At 37.7% G+C, this 15,960-nt stretch overlaps 1 protein-coding gene across 1 annotated transcript in view; it reads right to left on the reverse strand.

Moving 5' to 3' along the window:
• COL21A1 (collagen, type XXI, alpha 1) overlaps positions 1 to 15,960 on the reverse strand; it is a 204,853-nt gene that overhangs the window by 53,772 nt on the left and 135,121 nt on the right. The window contains exons 15-18 of the mRNA XM_012002053.1: positions 12,294 to 12,347; positions 11,758 to 11,817; positions 10,456 to 10,509; positions 10,280 to 10,333 (exon numbers count right to left, since the gene is read on the reverse strand). Of these exons, the coding sequence (XP_011857443.1) occupies positions 10,280 to 10,333; positions 10,456 to 10,509; positions 11,758 to 11,817; positions 12,294 to 12,347 (222 nt within the window). The remainder of the gene's footprint in view (positions 1 to 10,279; positions 10,334 to 10,455; positions 10,510 to 11,757; positions 11,818 to 12,293; positions 12,348 to 15,960) is intronic.

Consider the following 15,960-nt stretch of genomic DNA (forward strand, 5'->3'; position numbering starts at 1 on the left):
CAACCTCTGCCTCCCAGGTTCAAGCGATTCTCCTGCTTCAGCCTCCCGAGTAGCTGGGATTACAGGCATGTGCCGCCACACCCAGCTAATTTTGTATTTTTAGTAGAGACTGGGTTTCTCCATGTTGGTCAGGCTGGTCTCGAACTCTTGACCTCAGGTGATCTGCCCACCTTGGCCTCCCAAAGTGCTGGGATTACAGGCATGAGTCACAGCACCCAGCCCAGAGGAAGCATTTAAACCAGCTCCAACCACAGGAGAATCACCCATCCCAGTGGTCTGAACTTGAGTGCCTGCAAACCTCACCACCAAGGGCCAAAGTGCTTCAGTCTCCAAGCAAACTTAAAAGGGAGCCTAGGCCATAATGTCTGTAACTCATAAGAGAGTCCTAAGGCTGAACTAGGCCCAGAGACAGTGGACCGGGGAGGCACACAACATACTGAGACACACACTGCGGCAGCCAAGAGAGTGTTGGCAGCATCCTTCTCCTGACCCCAGACTGCAAAGCTCATGGCTCCAAAAGAGACCCCTTCCTTCTATAATCCTTAAGGAGAGGAGAGGGAAAAGTGAGGAGGACTTTGTCTTGCATCTTGGATATCAGCTCAGCCACAGCAGGATAGGGCACTGGCTAGAGTCAAGAGGCCCCCTTTCCAGGCCCCAGCTCCCAGATGACATTTCTAGACACACCCTGGGCCAGAAGTAAACTCACTGCCTTGAAGGAAAGGATGCAGTCCTGCCAGCATTCATCACCTGTTAACTGAAGAGCCCTTGGGCCCTGAATAACTAGCAGCGATACCTAGGTACTACACCAAGGGCCTTGGTGAACCTCTGAGACTTGTTGGCTTCATGTGAGACTCAGCCTCAAGCTGTGGTGGCTATGGGGTAAAACTCCTTCTGCTTGAGAAAAGCAAAGGGAAAAGTAAAGGAAACTCTGTCTTTTACGCCTTAGGTACCAACACTGCCACGGGGAAGTAGAGCACCATACAGAGTCTTGGGGTCTCCAATTCCAGGACCTGAGTCTTAGACAGCATTTCTGGGCCTTTCCTGGGCCACGGGGGATCCCACTACCCTAAAGAGTGAGTCCCAGGTCAGGTAGTGTTTACCACAAGCTGACTTATGAGACCTTGGGGCTCAAGGAAACATCAGTGGTCATTTGGCAGTACTCCTCATGGCTGGGGTGGTGGAGGATACGAGGTGAGGCTCCTCTGCCTTTGAAAGGAGAGAAAAAAGTGAGAAGGACTACATCTTGTGGTTTGAGTGCCAGCTCAGCTGCAATACAACAGTATACCAGGTAGACATCTAAGGCCTTTGACTCTAGTCCCTGACTCCCAGATGGAACTTCTGGACCCATTTGGGGGTTGGTGGACCTCACCACTCTGAAGGGAAGGACACAGACCTGGCTGGCTTTGCCACCTGCTGATTGTAGGGTCCTAGGGCCTTGAACATAGGCAGTAGCCAGAGAGTGGTCAGAGTAGACGTTGGGTGAGACCCAGCGCTGTGTTGGCTTCAGATATGACCCAGAGCATAGTGGTGGTGGTTACAGGGGTGGTTGTATCACTCTATCCCCAGCTTTAGGTGTATCCAAACAGAGACAAAGACTCTATATGTTTGGGAGAAAGTAAGGGAAGAGAACAAGCATCTCTGCCTGGTAATCCAGAGAATTCTCCCAGACCTTGTTCAAGACAATCAAGGTGGTACCTCTACAAGTCTGCAAGAATCAGTGTTACTGGACTTGGGGTATACCCTAAAGCAGAAACAGCTTAGATCACAACACTGAAGTCCTTTCAAATAACTTGAAAAGCTTCCCAAGAAGGATGACTACAAATAAGCCCAGACAGTGAACACTACAGTAAAGAGCTAACTCTTCAATGCCCAGACACTGAAGAACATCTACTAGCATCAACACCATTCAGGAAAACACAACCTCACCAAATGAACTAAGTAAGGCACCAGGAATCAATTCTAGAGAAACAGAGATATGTGATCTTTAAGACAAAGAATTCAGAATAGGTGTGTTGAGAAAACTTTCACAAATTCAAGTTATGCAGAGAAGGAACTAGATAAATTTCACAAAGAAATTGAAATAATTACAAAGAATCGAGCAGAAATTCTGGAGCTGAAAAATGCAATTGGCATACTGAAGAATGTATCAGAGTCCCTCAATAGCAGAATGAATCAAGCAGAAGAAAGAATTGGTGAGCTTGAAGAGAGACTTTGGAGATAAAGTCAGAGGAGACAAAAGATAATAATAATAAATGATAGAGCATGCCTATAGGATCTAGAAAACACTCTCAAAAGGGCAAATCTAAGAGTTATTGGCCTTAAAGATGAGGTAGAGAAAGAGATGGGGGGTAGAAACTTTATTCAAAGGGTTAACAGAGAACTTCCCAAACCTAGAGAAGATATTAATATCCAAATACTTAAAGGCTATAGAACACTGAGCAGATTTAACCCAAAGAGGACAACCTGAAGACGTTTAATAATCAAACTCTACAAGGTCAAGGATAAAGAAAGGATCCTAAAAGCAGCAAGAGACAAAAATAAATAAATAACATACAATGGAGCTCCAATATGTCTGGTAGCAGATTTTCAGTAGAACGCTCACAGGTCAGGAGAGAGTAGCATGACATTTTTCAAGTGCTGAAGCTTAAAAAAAAAAAAAAAAACTTTACCCTAGTATAGTATATCCAGCAAAAAATATCCTTAAAACATGAAGGAGAAAGATGTTCCCAGAAAAACAACAGCCGAGTGATTTCATCAATACCAGACCCATCGTACAAGAAATGCTAAAGGGAATACTTCAAACAGAAAGAAAAGAACATTAATGAGCAATAAATAATCACCCGAAGGTACAAAACTTACCGGTAATAATAAGCACAGAGAAAAATGCAGAATATTATACACTGTTACTGTGGTGTGTAAACTACTCTTATCCTAAATAGAGAGACTAAATAATGAACCAATCAAAAATAATAACTATAACAACTTTAAAAGACATAATCAGTACAATAAGATATAAATTGAAATAATAAAACGTTAAAAAGCAGGGTGACAAAGTTAAGGCAAATTTTTATTAGTTTTCTTTTTGCTTGTTTGTTTGTTTATGCAAATAGCATTCAGTTGTTATCAGTTTAAAATAATGGGTTATAAGATAGTATCTGTAAGCCTCATAAATACATACAATGAATACATAAAAAATAAAAAGCAAGAAACTAAGTTATATATACCAGAGAAAATCATCTTCACTAGAGGACAATAGGAATGAAAGAAAGAAGGAAAGGAAGACCAAAATACAACCAGAAAACAAATAACAAAATGGCAGGAGTAGGTCCTTACTTATAAATAATAACATCTAATGTAAATGAACTGAACTCTCCAATCAAAAGACATAGACTGGCTGACTGGATGAACAAACAAGACCCGTTGATCTATTGTCTACAATAAACACACTTCACCTATAAAGACACACATAGACTAAAAATAAAGGGATGGAAAAAGGTACTTCATGCCAATAGAAACCAAAAAAAGAACAGGAGTAGCTATAATTATATCAGACACAATGGATTTCAAGACAAAAACTATGAGAAGAGAAAGGGTCACTATACAATGATAAAGGGGTTAATTCAGCGGAGGATATAACAATTTTAAATGCACCTAACACCCGAGCATCCAGATATATAAAGGAAATATTATTAGAGCTAAAGAGAGTGATAGACCCCAATACAATAATAGCTGTAGACTTCATCATTCCATTTTCAGCATTGGACAGATTTTCCAGATAGAAAATGAACAAAGAAACATTAGACTTAATCTGCACTACATATCAAACAAATCAAATAGATATTGCAGAATACAAATTCTTTTCTTAGCTTGTGGATTATTCTCAAAGACAGACCATAAATTAGGTCACAAAAAAGTCTTCGAACATTCTAAAAATGGAGTAATATCAAGTATCTTCTCTGACGATAATATAATAAAGCTAGAAATCAATAACGAGGAATTTTGGAAACTATACAAATACATGGAAATTAAACAATATGCTCCTGAATGACCAGTGAGTCAATGAAGAAATTAAGAAGAAAATTGAAAAACTTCTTGAAGCAAGTAACAATGGAAACACAGCATACCAAAATCTATGGGATATGGCAAAAACAGTAGTAAGAGGGAGGTTTATTGCTGTAAGTACCTACATCAAAAAAGAGAAAAACTTCAAATACGCAATCTAACAATTCATCTTAAAGAACTAGAAAAGCAAGGGCAAACCAAACCCAAAATTAGTAGAAGAAAAGAAATAATGAAGATCAGAGCAGAAATCAATGAAATTGAAATTCAAAAACACAAAGATCAGGGCCGGGCGCAGTGGCTCACGCCTGTAATCCCAGCACTTTGGGAGGCCAAGGCGGGTGTATCACGAAGTCAGGAGATTGAGACCATCCTGGCTAACAGGGTGAAACCCCGTCTCTACTAAAAATACAAAAAATTAGCCGGGCAAAGTGTTGGGTGCCTGTAGTCCCAGCTACTCCAGCTACTCCGGAGGCTGAGGCAGGAGAATGGTGTGAACCAAGGAGGTGGAGCTTGAAGTGAGCTAAGACTACACTACTGCACTCCAGCCCGGGGCGACAGAGCGAGACTGTCACAAAACAAACAAACAAACAAACAAACAAATCCACAAGGTTCAATGAAACAAAAAGTTGTTTTTTCTTTTTTTTGAAAAGACAAACAAAACTGACAAATTTTTAGCCAGTGTAACCAAGAAAGTAAGAAAGGATACCCAAATAAAATACAGTCAGAAAAGAGAAAGGAGACATTACAACTGACACTCAGAAATTCAAAGGATCATTAGTGGCTACTATAAGCAACTATATGCCAATAAATTGGAAAATACACATGAAATGGACAAACTCCTAGATACAAACAACCTACTGAGATTAAAGCAGGAAGAAATCCAAAACCTGAAAAGACCAATAACAAGTAATAAGATCCAAGCTATCATAAAAGTCTTCCAGTAAAGAAAAGCCTGGGATCTAATGGCTTCGCTGCTGTATTTGACCAAACATTTAAAGAACTAATACCAATCCTACTCAAACTATTCTGAAAAATACAGGAAGAAGGACTACTTCCAAACTCTTTCTATGAGGTCAGTATTACCCTAACACCAAACCAGACAAAAACATACCACAAAACAAAACTACAGGCCAATATCTCTGATGAATATTGATGCAAAAATCTTCAACAAAATACTAGCAAACCAAATTCAACAATACATTAGAAAGATCATTTATCACAACCAAGTGGGATTCATCGCTGGGATGAAAGAATGGCTAAATGTATGCAAATCAATCAATATGATACATCATATCAACAGAATGAAAGCTAACCATATGATCATTTCAATTGATCCTGACAAAGCATTTGATAAAATTAAATATCTGTTCATGATAAAAACTCTCAAACATGTAGATATAGAAGGAACATACCTCAACATAATAAAGGCCATCTATGACAAACCCACAGCTAATATAATACTGAATAGGGAAAAAAAAATAAAAGCCTTTCCTGTAAGATCTGAAACATGACACTACGTCCCCTGTCACCACTGTTATTCAACATAGTACTGGAAGTCCTAGCTAGAGCATTCAGACAAGAGAAAGTTATAAAGGGCATCCAAATTGGAAAGGGAGAAGTAAAATTATCCTTGTTTGCTGATGATATAATCTTATATTTAGAAAAACCTAGACTCCACCAACAAACTATTAAACTGATAAACAAATTTGGTAAAGTTGCAGGATAAAAGTCAACATACAAAAATCAGTAGCATTTCTATATGCCAATGGTGAACAATCTGGAAAAGAAATTTAAAAAGTAATCCCATTTACAATAGTCACAAATAAAATTAAATATCTAAGAATTAACCAAAGAATTGAAAGATCTCTACAATGAAAATTATAAAACACTAATGAAAGAAATTGAAGAGGACACCAAAAAATAAAAAAATTCATGTTCATGGGTTTGAAGAATCAATATTCTTTAAATGTCCATACTACCAAAGCAATTTACAGATTCAATGCATTTCCTATCAAAATACCAATGACATTCTTCAGAAACATACAAAAACCAATCCTATAATTTATATGGAATCACAAAAGACCCAGAATAGCCAAAGCTATCCTAAGCATAACGAATAAAAGTAGAGGAATTACATTACCTGACATCAAATTATAGTACAGAGCTGTATTAACCAAAACAACATGGTACTGGCATACAAACAGATACATAGACTAATGGAACAAAACAGAGAACCCAGAAACGAATGTACACACCTACAGTGAACTCATTTTTGACAAAACTTCTAAGAACATACACTAGGGAAAAGACAGTTTCTTCAAGAAATAGTGCTAGGAACATTGGATGTTCTTATGCAGAATAATGAAACTAGGCCCCTATCTTTTGGCATACACAAAAATCAAATCAAAATTGACTAAAGACTTAAATCTAAGACCTCAAACTATGAAACTACTACAGAAAAACATTGGGGAAAATCTACAGGACATTGACCTTGGAAAAGATTTCTTGAGCAATACCTTACAAACACAGGTAACCCAAGTAAACATGGACAAATCATGCTGAAAAGCTTCTGCACAGCAAAGTATACAATCAACCAAGTTAAGAGATAATCCATGAAATGGGAGAAAATATTTGCAAACTACCCATCTGATAAGAGATTAGGAACCAGAAAATATAAAAAGTAGAAAAAAAAATCCAATAATCTTATCAAAAGATGGGCAAAATATTTGAATACACATTACTCAAAAGAAGACATACAAATGGCAAATAGGCATATGAAAAGATGTTCGTCATTGATAATCAGAGATGTGCAAATCAAAACTAAAATAAAATATCATCTTACTCCAGTTAAAATGGCTGTTATCCAAAAGGCAAACAATAACAAATGCTGGTGGGGAGGATGTGAAGAAAAGGGAACCCTTGTACACTGTTGGTGGGAATATAAATTAGTACAACCACTATGAAGGACAGTTTGAAGATTCCTCAAAAAACCTGAAAATGGGTTGGGCACAGTGGCTCACGCCTGTAATCCCAGCACTTCGGGAGGCCAAGGAGGGTGGATCTCCTGAGGCCAGGAGTTCAAGACCAGCCTTGCCAACATGATGAGACCCTGTCTCGACTAAAAATACAAAAATTAGTCAGGCATGGTGGCGGGTGCCTGTAATCCCAGCTACTTGGGAGGCTGAGGCAGGAGAATTGCTTGAACCCGGTAGGCAGAGGTTGCAGTGAGCCGAGATCATGCCATTGCACTGCAGCCTGGGCAACAAGAGCGAAACCTATTACAATTAAAAAAAAAAAAAAAAAACTAAAAATGGAGCTACCATATGATCCAGCAATCCCACTGCTGGGTATGTACCCAAAAGAAGAAAGGAAATCAGCATATCAAAGGGATATCTGCACTTCTATGTTCCTTGCAGCACTTACAATGGCTAAGATTTGGAAGTCACCTAAGTAACCATCAACAGATGAATGGATAAAGAAAATGTGGCACATATACACAATGGAGTACCATTCAGCCATAAAAATCAATTAGATCCAGTCATTTGCAACAACATGGATCAAACTGGAGATCATTATGTTAAGTGAAATAAGCCAGAAACAGAAAGACAAACATCACATATTCTCATGTATTTGTGGGAACTAATAATCAAAACAATTGAACTCATGGCATAGAGGGTAGAAGGATGGTTACCAGAGGCTGGGAAGGGTAGCCATCAAACAATGAAAAGACATGGGGGAACTTTAAATGCATATTATTAAGAGCAAGAAACCAATCTGAAAAGGTCACATAATGTATGATTCCAACTATATGATATCCTGAAAAAGGAAAAACTCTGGAGAGAGTAAAAAGATCAATGGTTGTGAGTGGTTAAAGAGAAGAAAGGATCAAAAGGTGGAGCTCACAGGATTTTTAGAGGAGCGAAACTATTCTCTATGATACTACAATGTTATTTTTGTCAAATATATGTATTTGTCAAGTGTACAATACCAAGAATTAACTCTAACATAAACTATGAACCTTGGGTAATAGTGATGTGTCAACTGTAACAAACGTACTACTCTGGTGGAGATGTTGAACATGGGAGAGTCTGCACAGGGTTGGGAAGTGGCAGGGGGTGTGTGGGAATACACTGCACTTTCCATTCAATTTTGCTATAAACCTAAAACTGTTTTTATAAATAAAGTAATTTAAACAAAAAAAGTAAATAGCTTTTTTTTTTCAATTCATGAATGATTTCTATAAAAAAATTACAAACAGACAAGACAGAAAAACTTCATTGTTTTTAGGAGACCCACACTAATTAGAAAACAGGAGACATAACCAAGCTCAAATATGAAGGGTGGTATGAACCTATAAGGAAGGCAAATATCAAGAGTGAACTGAACTCAAAATGTTGAACATAGTGATATATCCCTACAATAAAATACTATTAGCATTAAAAAGGAATGAAGTACTACCAATACAAGCCAAAGCATAGATGACCCACAAAAATGTCATGGTAATTGAAAGAACAAAAGACCGTATATTACATGTTTCCATTTATATGAAATGTCCAGAATACACAAATCTGCAGAGACAGAAAAAGAGTAATGGTTGCCAAGGGTTTAATGTACGGGATAGTAGCTTGGTGAGAAATGGGGAGTGACCACTATACTACATGGGCATGGTGTTTCTTTTTAGGATAATGAAAATGTTCTAAAAGTGGACTCTAATGAGGTTTCATAACTCTGTAAATACACAAAAACTGTTGAATTTTACACATTAAATGGGTGAATTTTATGGTATTCAATTATATGCCAATATAGATGCTAGAAAACAGTGAACTGATGTTTACATTTGCAGGTACATGAATGCACATACTACTCAGATTAAGACTCAAAAGGAATCGTAAAGCTGTGTTCAAATCAGGAAATGAATAAAAGAACTAATTCCTTATTCGACACTTATTCTTTGCCAGGAACTGTGCTGGGTGCTTTGTCTTACTCAAGTCCCTTTCATACCATTCTAGATAGGTAACATTTACTCTATTTTTGAAATAGAAACTGTCAAAATATTTGCCAGAGAACATACAACTAGTTAGAGAAAGTCAACGCAAGCTGGCAATCCAACTCCATTCTCTTCTCTAAGCTCTCCTCTCTCCCAAAAAGAATAGTCCCATTTCTTGAGGCATATGAATTTATGCTAGCAGAGGACAAAAATTAATTAAAATGAATGCTTAGGTTGTAGGCAGAGAAAAAAAATCCGTAGTCTCTCACATAGTCTAGATTATAAACTCTGTAAGAGGAGATGCCATGATGGCTTTATTCTCCTCTATATGTCTAGCTTCTAATAAATATCAATAAAATCTGTTCAATTAAATAAGTGAGAAAATACAAAACCTCTGAAGCATAATTAACAAGAAGGGACCAAGGACTTTAAAATGGGTTCCCATATTTTACAGTCAGGTTACTACTGTCCTAGGAAGTGTTGTTTCAAAGTATACTCTGAGGAATCATGGATATTTGAAAACCCTTCATAGAACTTGAAGCAAATAAATGAATAATTTTTCCTTTGGAAAACACCCACAGACCAAGAAAATTTGGACTGAATTTCTGAGCAACTCTGGGATTCAAAGAACTGACCATTAGAAAACAAGATAACATCCCTACGTCCAATGCTTGACCAAATGGCCTCTTCAGCTCTGATGGCTTATACAAATCTTCTCCTTAGGTATCCTAATCAGCTAAATCCTAACTGTAAGAATATGGTGGTGCTAACAGACCACCCCAAGAGCATGTCCCCTTGAGTTTTTTCCTAGATAGTGAATTATTGACACTTTGCAGTTCTCCACTTACTCTAATGCTTTCATGCCCATACCACACAACTGATAAAGAAGCCAGAGTTAAGAAGACAGTTTCCCAGCCCACTGAAACCTTAATCTTTGGGAGACAGAGCCAAGAACCTCTGCTTCTAATCTGCCAAATGAACCAATCTGAAGGGCTTATCGAAGAAGTTCAACCTTGTAATATCCTATGATTTCACTTCTGACACCTAAGAGTCCACAATAGTCAAAAGAAATTCAGTATCATTTTTAAATTACATGTAAAAACCCTTTTAGCTCATGAATTTTATCCCAATGCCACATATTAAAAAATTTTAATATTGGTACATTTTTTCTTATGTTTCCTCACAAGATACAAAAATATTTTTGTTTCGTCCTTTGTTTTTTGTAAATACCTTGAAACCGGGACTACCCATTAATCCATCCTTTCCATGTCTTCCTGGTTCTCCCTAAAAAATAAATACATGTGCTTTAATGTACTTTTGCACTAATTTTTCTCTTTAAAGACAGATACTATAAGATAGTTTTTATTTAAAGCAAAATACTAAGAGCTTTTTTCTATCAAACTCACAGCAGGTCCAGGGAGGCCAGGGAAGCCAGCATTCCCCTTTTCACCTTTTGCACCCTGTATCGAAAACAAACACTTAAAACACAATCTTTACAATAATGTTTTCAAGTTCTAACCAAAACTTAAACAGAAAAGCTACTAAGTTAACAACATTATGTAGTAAAAATTCATGGAACTACAACTCATATTGACTCTGCAAAGTACTATTTTACCAAACCAGTGGATACAATATCAAGACATTAAAAATGTTGATAGATGCACAATTATCATTACAAGCATCTAAACATAGAAATAACATCTTGGCAAAATTAAAAAGCAGTGGGTATTTTAAATATTCTTCCCTCAGTGTGAGGAACTAGAAAGGCCCATAACATCAAATTTCAGTGGACATGTTTTTTTTGTTTGTTTTTGTTTTTTTGAGACGGGGTCTCGTTCTGTCACCCAGGCTGGAGTGCAGTGGTGCAATCTCGGCTCACTGCAACCTCCACCTCCTGGGTCCATGCCATCCTCCTGCCTCAGCCTCCCAAGTAGCTGGGACTGCAGGCACCCGCCACCACGCCTGGCTAATTTTTTTGTATTTTTAGTAGAGACAGGGTTTCACCGTGTTAGTCATGATGGTCTCGATCTCCCAACCTCATGATCTGCCCGTCTTGGCCTCCCAAAGTGCTGGGATTACAGGCGTGAGCCACCGTGCCCAGCCTTCAGTGGACACATTTTTAAGCAACTACTGCTCCCTAAGGAATGTCTCACTGTAATTTTTTTTTTTTTTTTTTTTTTTTTTTTTTTTTTATGAGACAGAGTCTTGTTCTGTCACCCAGGCTGGAGTGCAGTGGTGCGATCTCAGCTCACTGCAACCTCCGCCTCCCGGGTTCAAGTGATTCTCCTGCCTCAGCCTCCCGAGCAGCCGGGATTACAGGTGCCCGCCACTATGCCCAGTTACTTTTTGTATTTTTAGTAGAGACGGGGTTTCACCATGTTGGCCAGGCTGGTCTCGAACTGCTGACTTCATGATCCACCCGCCTCAGCCTCCCAAGGTGCTGGGATTACATGCGTGAGCCACCGCGCCCAGCCTGTAAATCTTTTAAAAGCTCAGAATGATCAACATTACAACATAGTCTTATAGGATACCATACGTAGCAGTCTGCAGTCACCAGTTCTTTTTTTTTTTCCCCCATTGTTCTGAATTAATCCCCTAAGAAGGGTGAACAAAGCTAACTGCTCTAACATTGGGCTAGAACTGCAATTCAAGTTTTCTGTTTTCATTACATTAAAAGTTCAATATGAATACTTTGTTGTATGATCTACACTTCCCTTTTTGCCATAAAATCCAGGTGATCCTTTGTCTCCTTTGGCACCCATTTCACCCTAAAAGACAAAATATAAATAGCGAATATTAAAGAAATATCAATATTGTTCTCATAAAGAAAAAATACAGATAATAAGCAACAGAGTTTAATATGCCAAAAGCAAAACAAAATAGAAAAAAAAAATAATTTAAAGTTTGCTTTAAAAAGCCCTCATTTCCAGGCTTTATAAAGAAACTTTTAAAAAATAACATTTAGTGTTATAACAGGGCTTATAGTTTAAGGCTTATATTTAAGAAAACGTGCATACAGTATAAGATCAATTTTTAAATACTATAAAATCATACATTTATAACGAGACTTTAAAGGGAATTTTGTAAAGTTTCATATAAACTAATATAAATCTTAGCCCATTGTTTACTTTATCTTTAATTATACATGAGCATTTATTTATAACACATTTGTAATATAAAGGTACTTTACACTTGAATTTTTAAAATGGCATTGCTATATTTAAAAGAAACAGATTTCTTCAACCTTTGATCCTGGCATGCCATGAAGCCCAGGAAAACCAGGAAGTCCACGATCACCCTGAAAATAAAACTGAAATTAATTAAAGAAAAACATTCCAGCCTAAACAATATCATCATATATTCTTCAACCTCACCCTTGTCAAAATCCACTTCAAATATATCTGCAAACAGTTAAATTCATATCAGCATTAAATCCTATCTCTATGAAAAATTATCCTCACTTTTCAGGGTTTCATTTATAATCAGAGAAGAAAAGTATTTTGGAGTTAAGAAAATCTCACTAGCAATCCTGACTCCACCCTTAGTTAGCAACCATCTATTCTAAAAAAGTCTTAGGCTTTTACAGGGGAAAGACACATGAATTAATTGAAATGATCTAGACCCAACACACTCAGGAAACAGTTAACCTCTAAGGTCCTATTCAGCTCAGTAATGAAAGACCCTAAACATAAAGTCTCAACACAGACTAGGACTCTGTGGAATTTTTAAAATTGCTTATCTTACTAATTACTCACAGAAGGTATCTGTTCATATGTGTCTATAAACATGAAGGCCCTAAGTTTTCTCCAAAAGAGAAAAGATGAAGAAAAGTAATAACAACTTGATATTTAGTAGATACAGGTTTAGTATGTAGTTCAGCGGGATATATTGGATGGTATTGCTTTAGTTTCAAAATCTTTATTGTGAAGACACAGTAAATAAAGAACCAATGACTTTCATTTGGGTCAGATTCACTTTTATCTAGACAAATTCAGATATTACACACAAGCAATTAATTATACTCCTAGCTTGTCTGGCAGACATATTAAAGATTATATCATCTGTGACTGATGTAATTTTTATAAAAGTTATTCATTCACATGATTTAAAGAGTGATATATTTATTCAAGGCTTATAGAACCCTCCAAAGGCAACATTTTTTATTCCAAAGTTCCTCATCACTTTGAGTTCAAATCACCAAACCATAAGGTTATAGCTACATTTTCCATTTTCTGCATTATCTACTGACTTCCCACCATGAACGCAGAGGATTAATCTCTCATAGCATCCAACACCTCCTCCCCATCTCCACTTCTAGCAGACACGAATCCCCTTAACCCTCAATTACAGCTTTGGTTAAATCAGTAGTCAGGGTTTATTTTGTTAAGATTTGCAGATAAGCTATAAATATATTCTCATTCCTTGCCTTTTCTTGCCCAGGTGTTTCTATTTCTTGGAGTCAAATATTGCCATTTTAATCGTTTAGTTTCCTATAAGCTTATTGTTATATTGAACTCCAAAATCCTTCCAACTTTCCAACAATCACTTCTGATTATATTCATTTGCACTGAAAATTTCATTTTATTTAATAAATATCTCCTAGACCTGTCTCATTTCAGTATGAATTTGATGTTCTTTATCTCTGAGTTCATTATCTCGTTTAGGGGAATATACTATCCAAAGGCTTCCTGAGAAGGAATACATGGGAGATTACTTTCTGATACTTTAAATCTCTGAAAATGTCCTTATTCTATTCATTTATATAATTGATTATAATTTCAAATTTTTAAATCAGACTTTTGAAGGCTCTGCTTCATTCAGTTCTTGAGTTCAATGTCACTAATGAGATGTGTGAAGCCTTTCTGATTCCTGATCATTTGTATGTAGCCTTTTGTTTCTTGTGTGGTTTTGGGGGCCAGGAGTGGGAGGGTAGGGGTGGTAGGACTGGCGCAGTTTTTTCCCTGAAGAAGCTTGCAGATCTTCCTCTTGTTTCCAGTGTCTTAAAGTATTATACTATTATACACTGGTGTGGTCTATAACCATCCATTATGCTAGGCACTCTATAGGTCTTTTCATCTATAGAGAACTAATGCTCATACACGTGGACATCCCGGACTACACTTCCAAGCTCCATCCCCATCCATACATCACATAAACAGGCTCCTCTCAGCCACCTGTAAGCATAGGGGTAGACATACAATTGTGCTGGAAGGTCTTTAGGAAGACAAAGGCAGGAAAGGGGAGAGCAAATCCTGGAAATGGCATTGGGCTAGATTGTTCAGGGACTGCCAGAATCTAAGATCCAGAATATGTTTTTTGTTTGTTTGTTTTTGGTTAAAGTTCAATGGTGTGATGGAATGTGTTCTTCAGGTTCTGAAAACTCCTCACTCAACACTGAGGAACACAGCTGAAGCGGGGTCTAGCAGGGGTTCTGCCTCCCTGAGAGCATCAGCGACAGGGTTTTTTCAAGTCTTCCTCTCACTGTCTTGCATCAGTTTCTTTCAAGACTTTTTGTTTGTTGATCTTTAATGTTCCTGTGATATTTGGTGATTCTTTATTGTCAGCTCATATGGAAGTTGATAGGAGAATCTGTCAGTGGGTAGAGTTCAATTACTCTGAACTTCACTATAATGTGGCCTGGTTGTGCCATTTCATTGGATGCTGTTCTAGATGTCAGGAGATTTCCCATAGAAGGATCTTCTATGTCTCTAGTTTATAGGACTGGCTGACAGCATTCCAGAGGCCAGATAGAGGAAGAGGAGAAGGAGGTTGCCACATGAGTAACTATCGCCAACTCCCATTGTTTTAGTTTTGTTTTGTATTGTTTTTCGAGATGGAGTTTTGCTCCTTTGCCCAGGCTGGAGTGAAGTGGCGTGATCTTGGCTCACTGCAACCTCTGCCCACCAGGTTCAAGTGATTCTCCTGCCTCAACCTCCTGAGTAGCTGGGATTACAGGTACCCACCACAATGCCTGGCTAATTTTTGTATTTCTAGTAGAGACAGGGTTTCACCATGTTGGCAAGGCTGGTCTCAAACTGCTGACCTCAGGTGATCTACCTGCCTCAGCCTCCTGAAGTGCTAGGATTACAGGCGTGAGCCACCATGCTCAGCCTACTCCCATTGTTTTAATTTTAGTATAACTCTCCCTCTTCTCCCCAGGCTAGAGACCTTCAGCTTTCTCTTCTCCAGAAAATAAACTTTTGTGTTTCTGCTACAGTGGAAGAGAGATTCACTTAGCTACACAGAGTTGAGGAAGGGATAGTGGGATTTAACTGTTCTTAAATGGACATTCAGTCATGTTTGCATTTTTAACTCTGCTTTCACCTCCATTTTAGAAACATTGATATTATCATTTCCTGAACCTGTGGAGTATCTGTGCATATGTGTACATATGAGTGTGTGTGTATACTGGCAAAAAGGGGAGCCACTGTTATGTAAATCAGATCACTTCTAATTTTAGGATTCAGCTTCCCAGTATCCTAGAATGCAGATAATATAGTGACTGGTGATATAACCTTGACTTTATAAACGAGAGCAACACTCAGAGAGACTAGAACAACAAGAGGGAAAAACACAAGTCCCCGAATGAGTTTGTAGACAAGCAATTACACGAGAAAAATAAACTTCTTTCTCATTTAAACTACTGCATTTGGTCTATTTGTTATAGATCTTTGCCATCCACCTAACAAATACAAAGAATAACTATGTTTCCAGTCTAAAAGGAACCATATTTTTTAGCTTATACTAAATGCCTTTCTCAAGAATAACAGCTTCCTCTGTCTTGTGTGTGTGTATGTGAGAGAGAGAGAGACAGAAAGACTGAGAGAGAGGTAGGGAGAGAAAAGACTCAATAAAAGCCTATAACACCCTAGAACTAACTATTCCCCAAATTCAACAATTTATGCAAATAG

This window comes from Mandrillus leucophaeus, unplaced genomic scaffold, assembly GCF_000951045.1.
Source record: "Mandrillus leucophaeus isolate KB7577 unplaced genomic scaffold, Mleu.le_1.0 Scaffold676, whole genome shotgun sequence".
NCBI lineage: Eukaryota > Metazoa > Chordata > Mammalia > Primates > Cercopithecidae > Mandrillus > Mandrillus leucophaeus.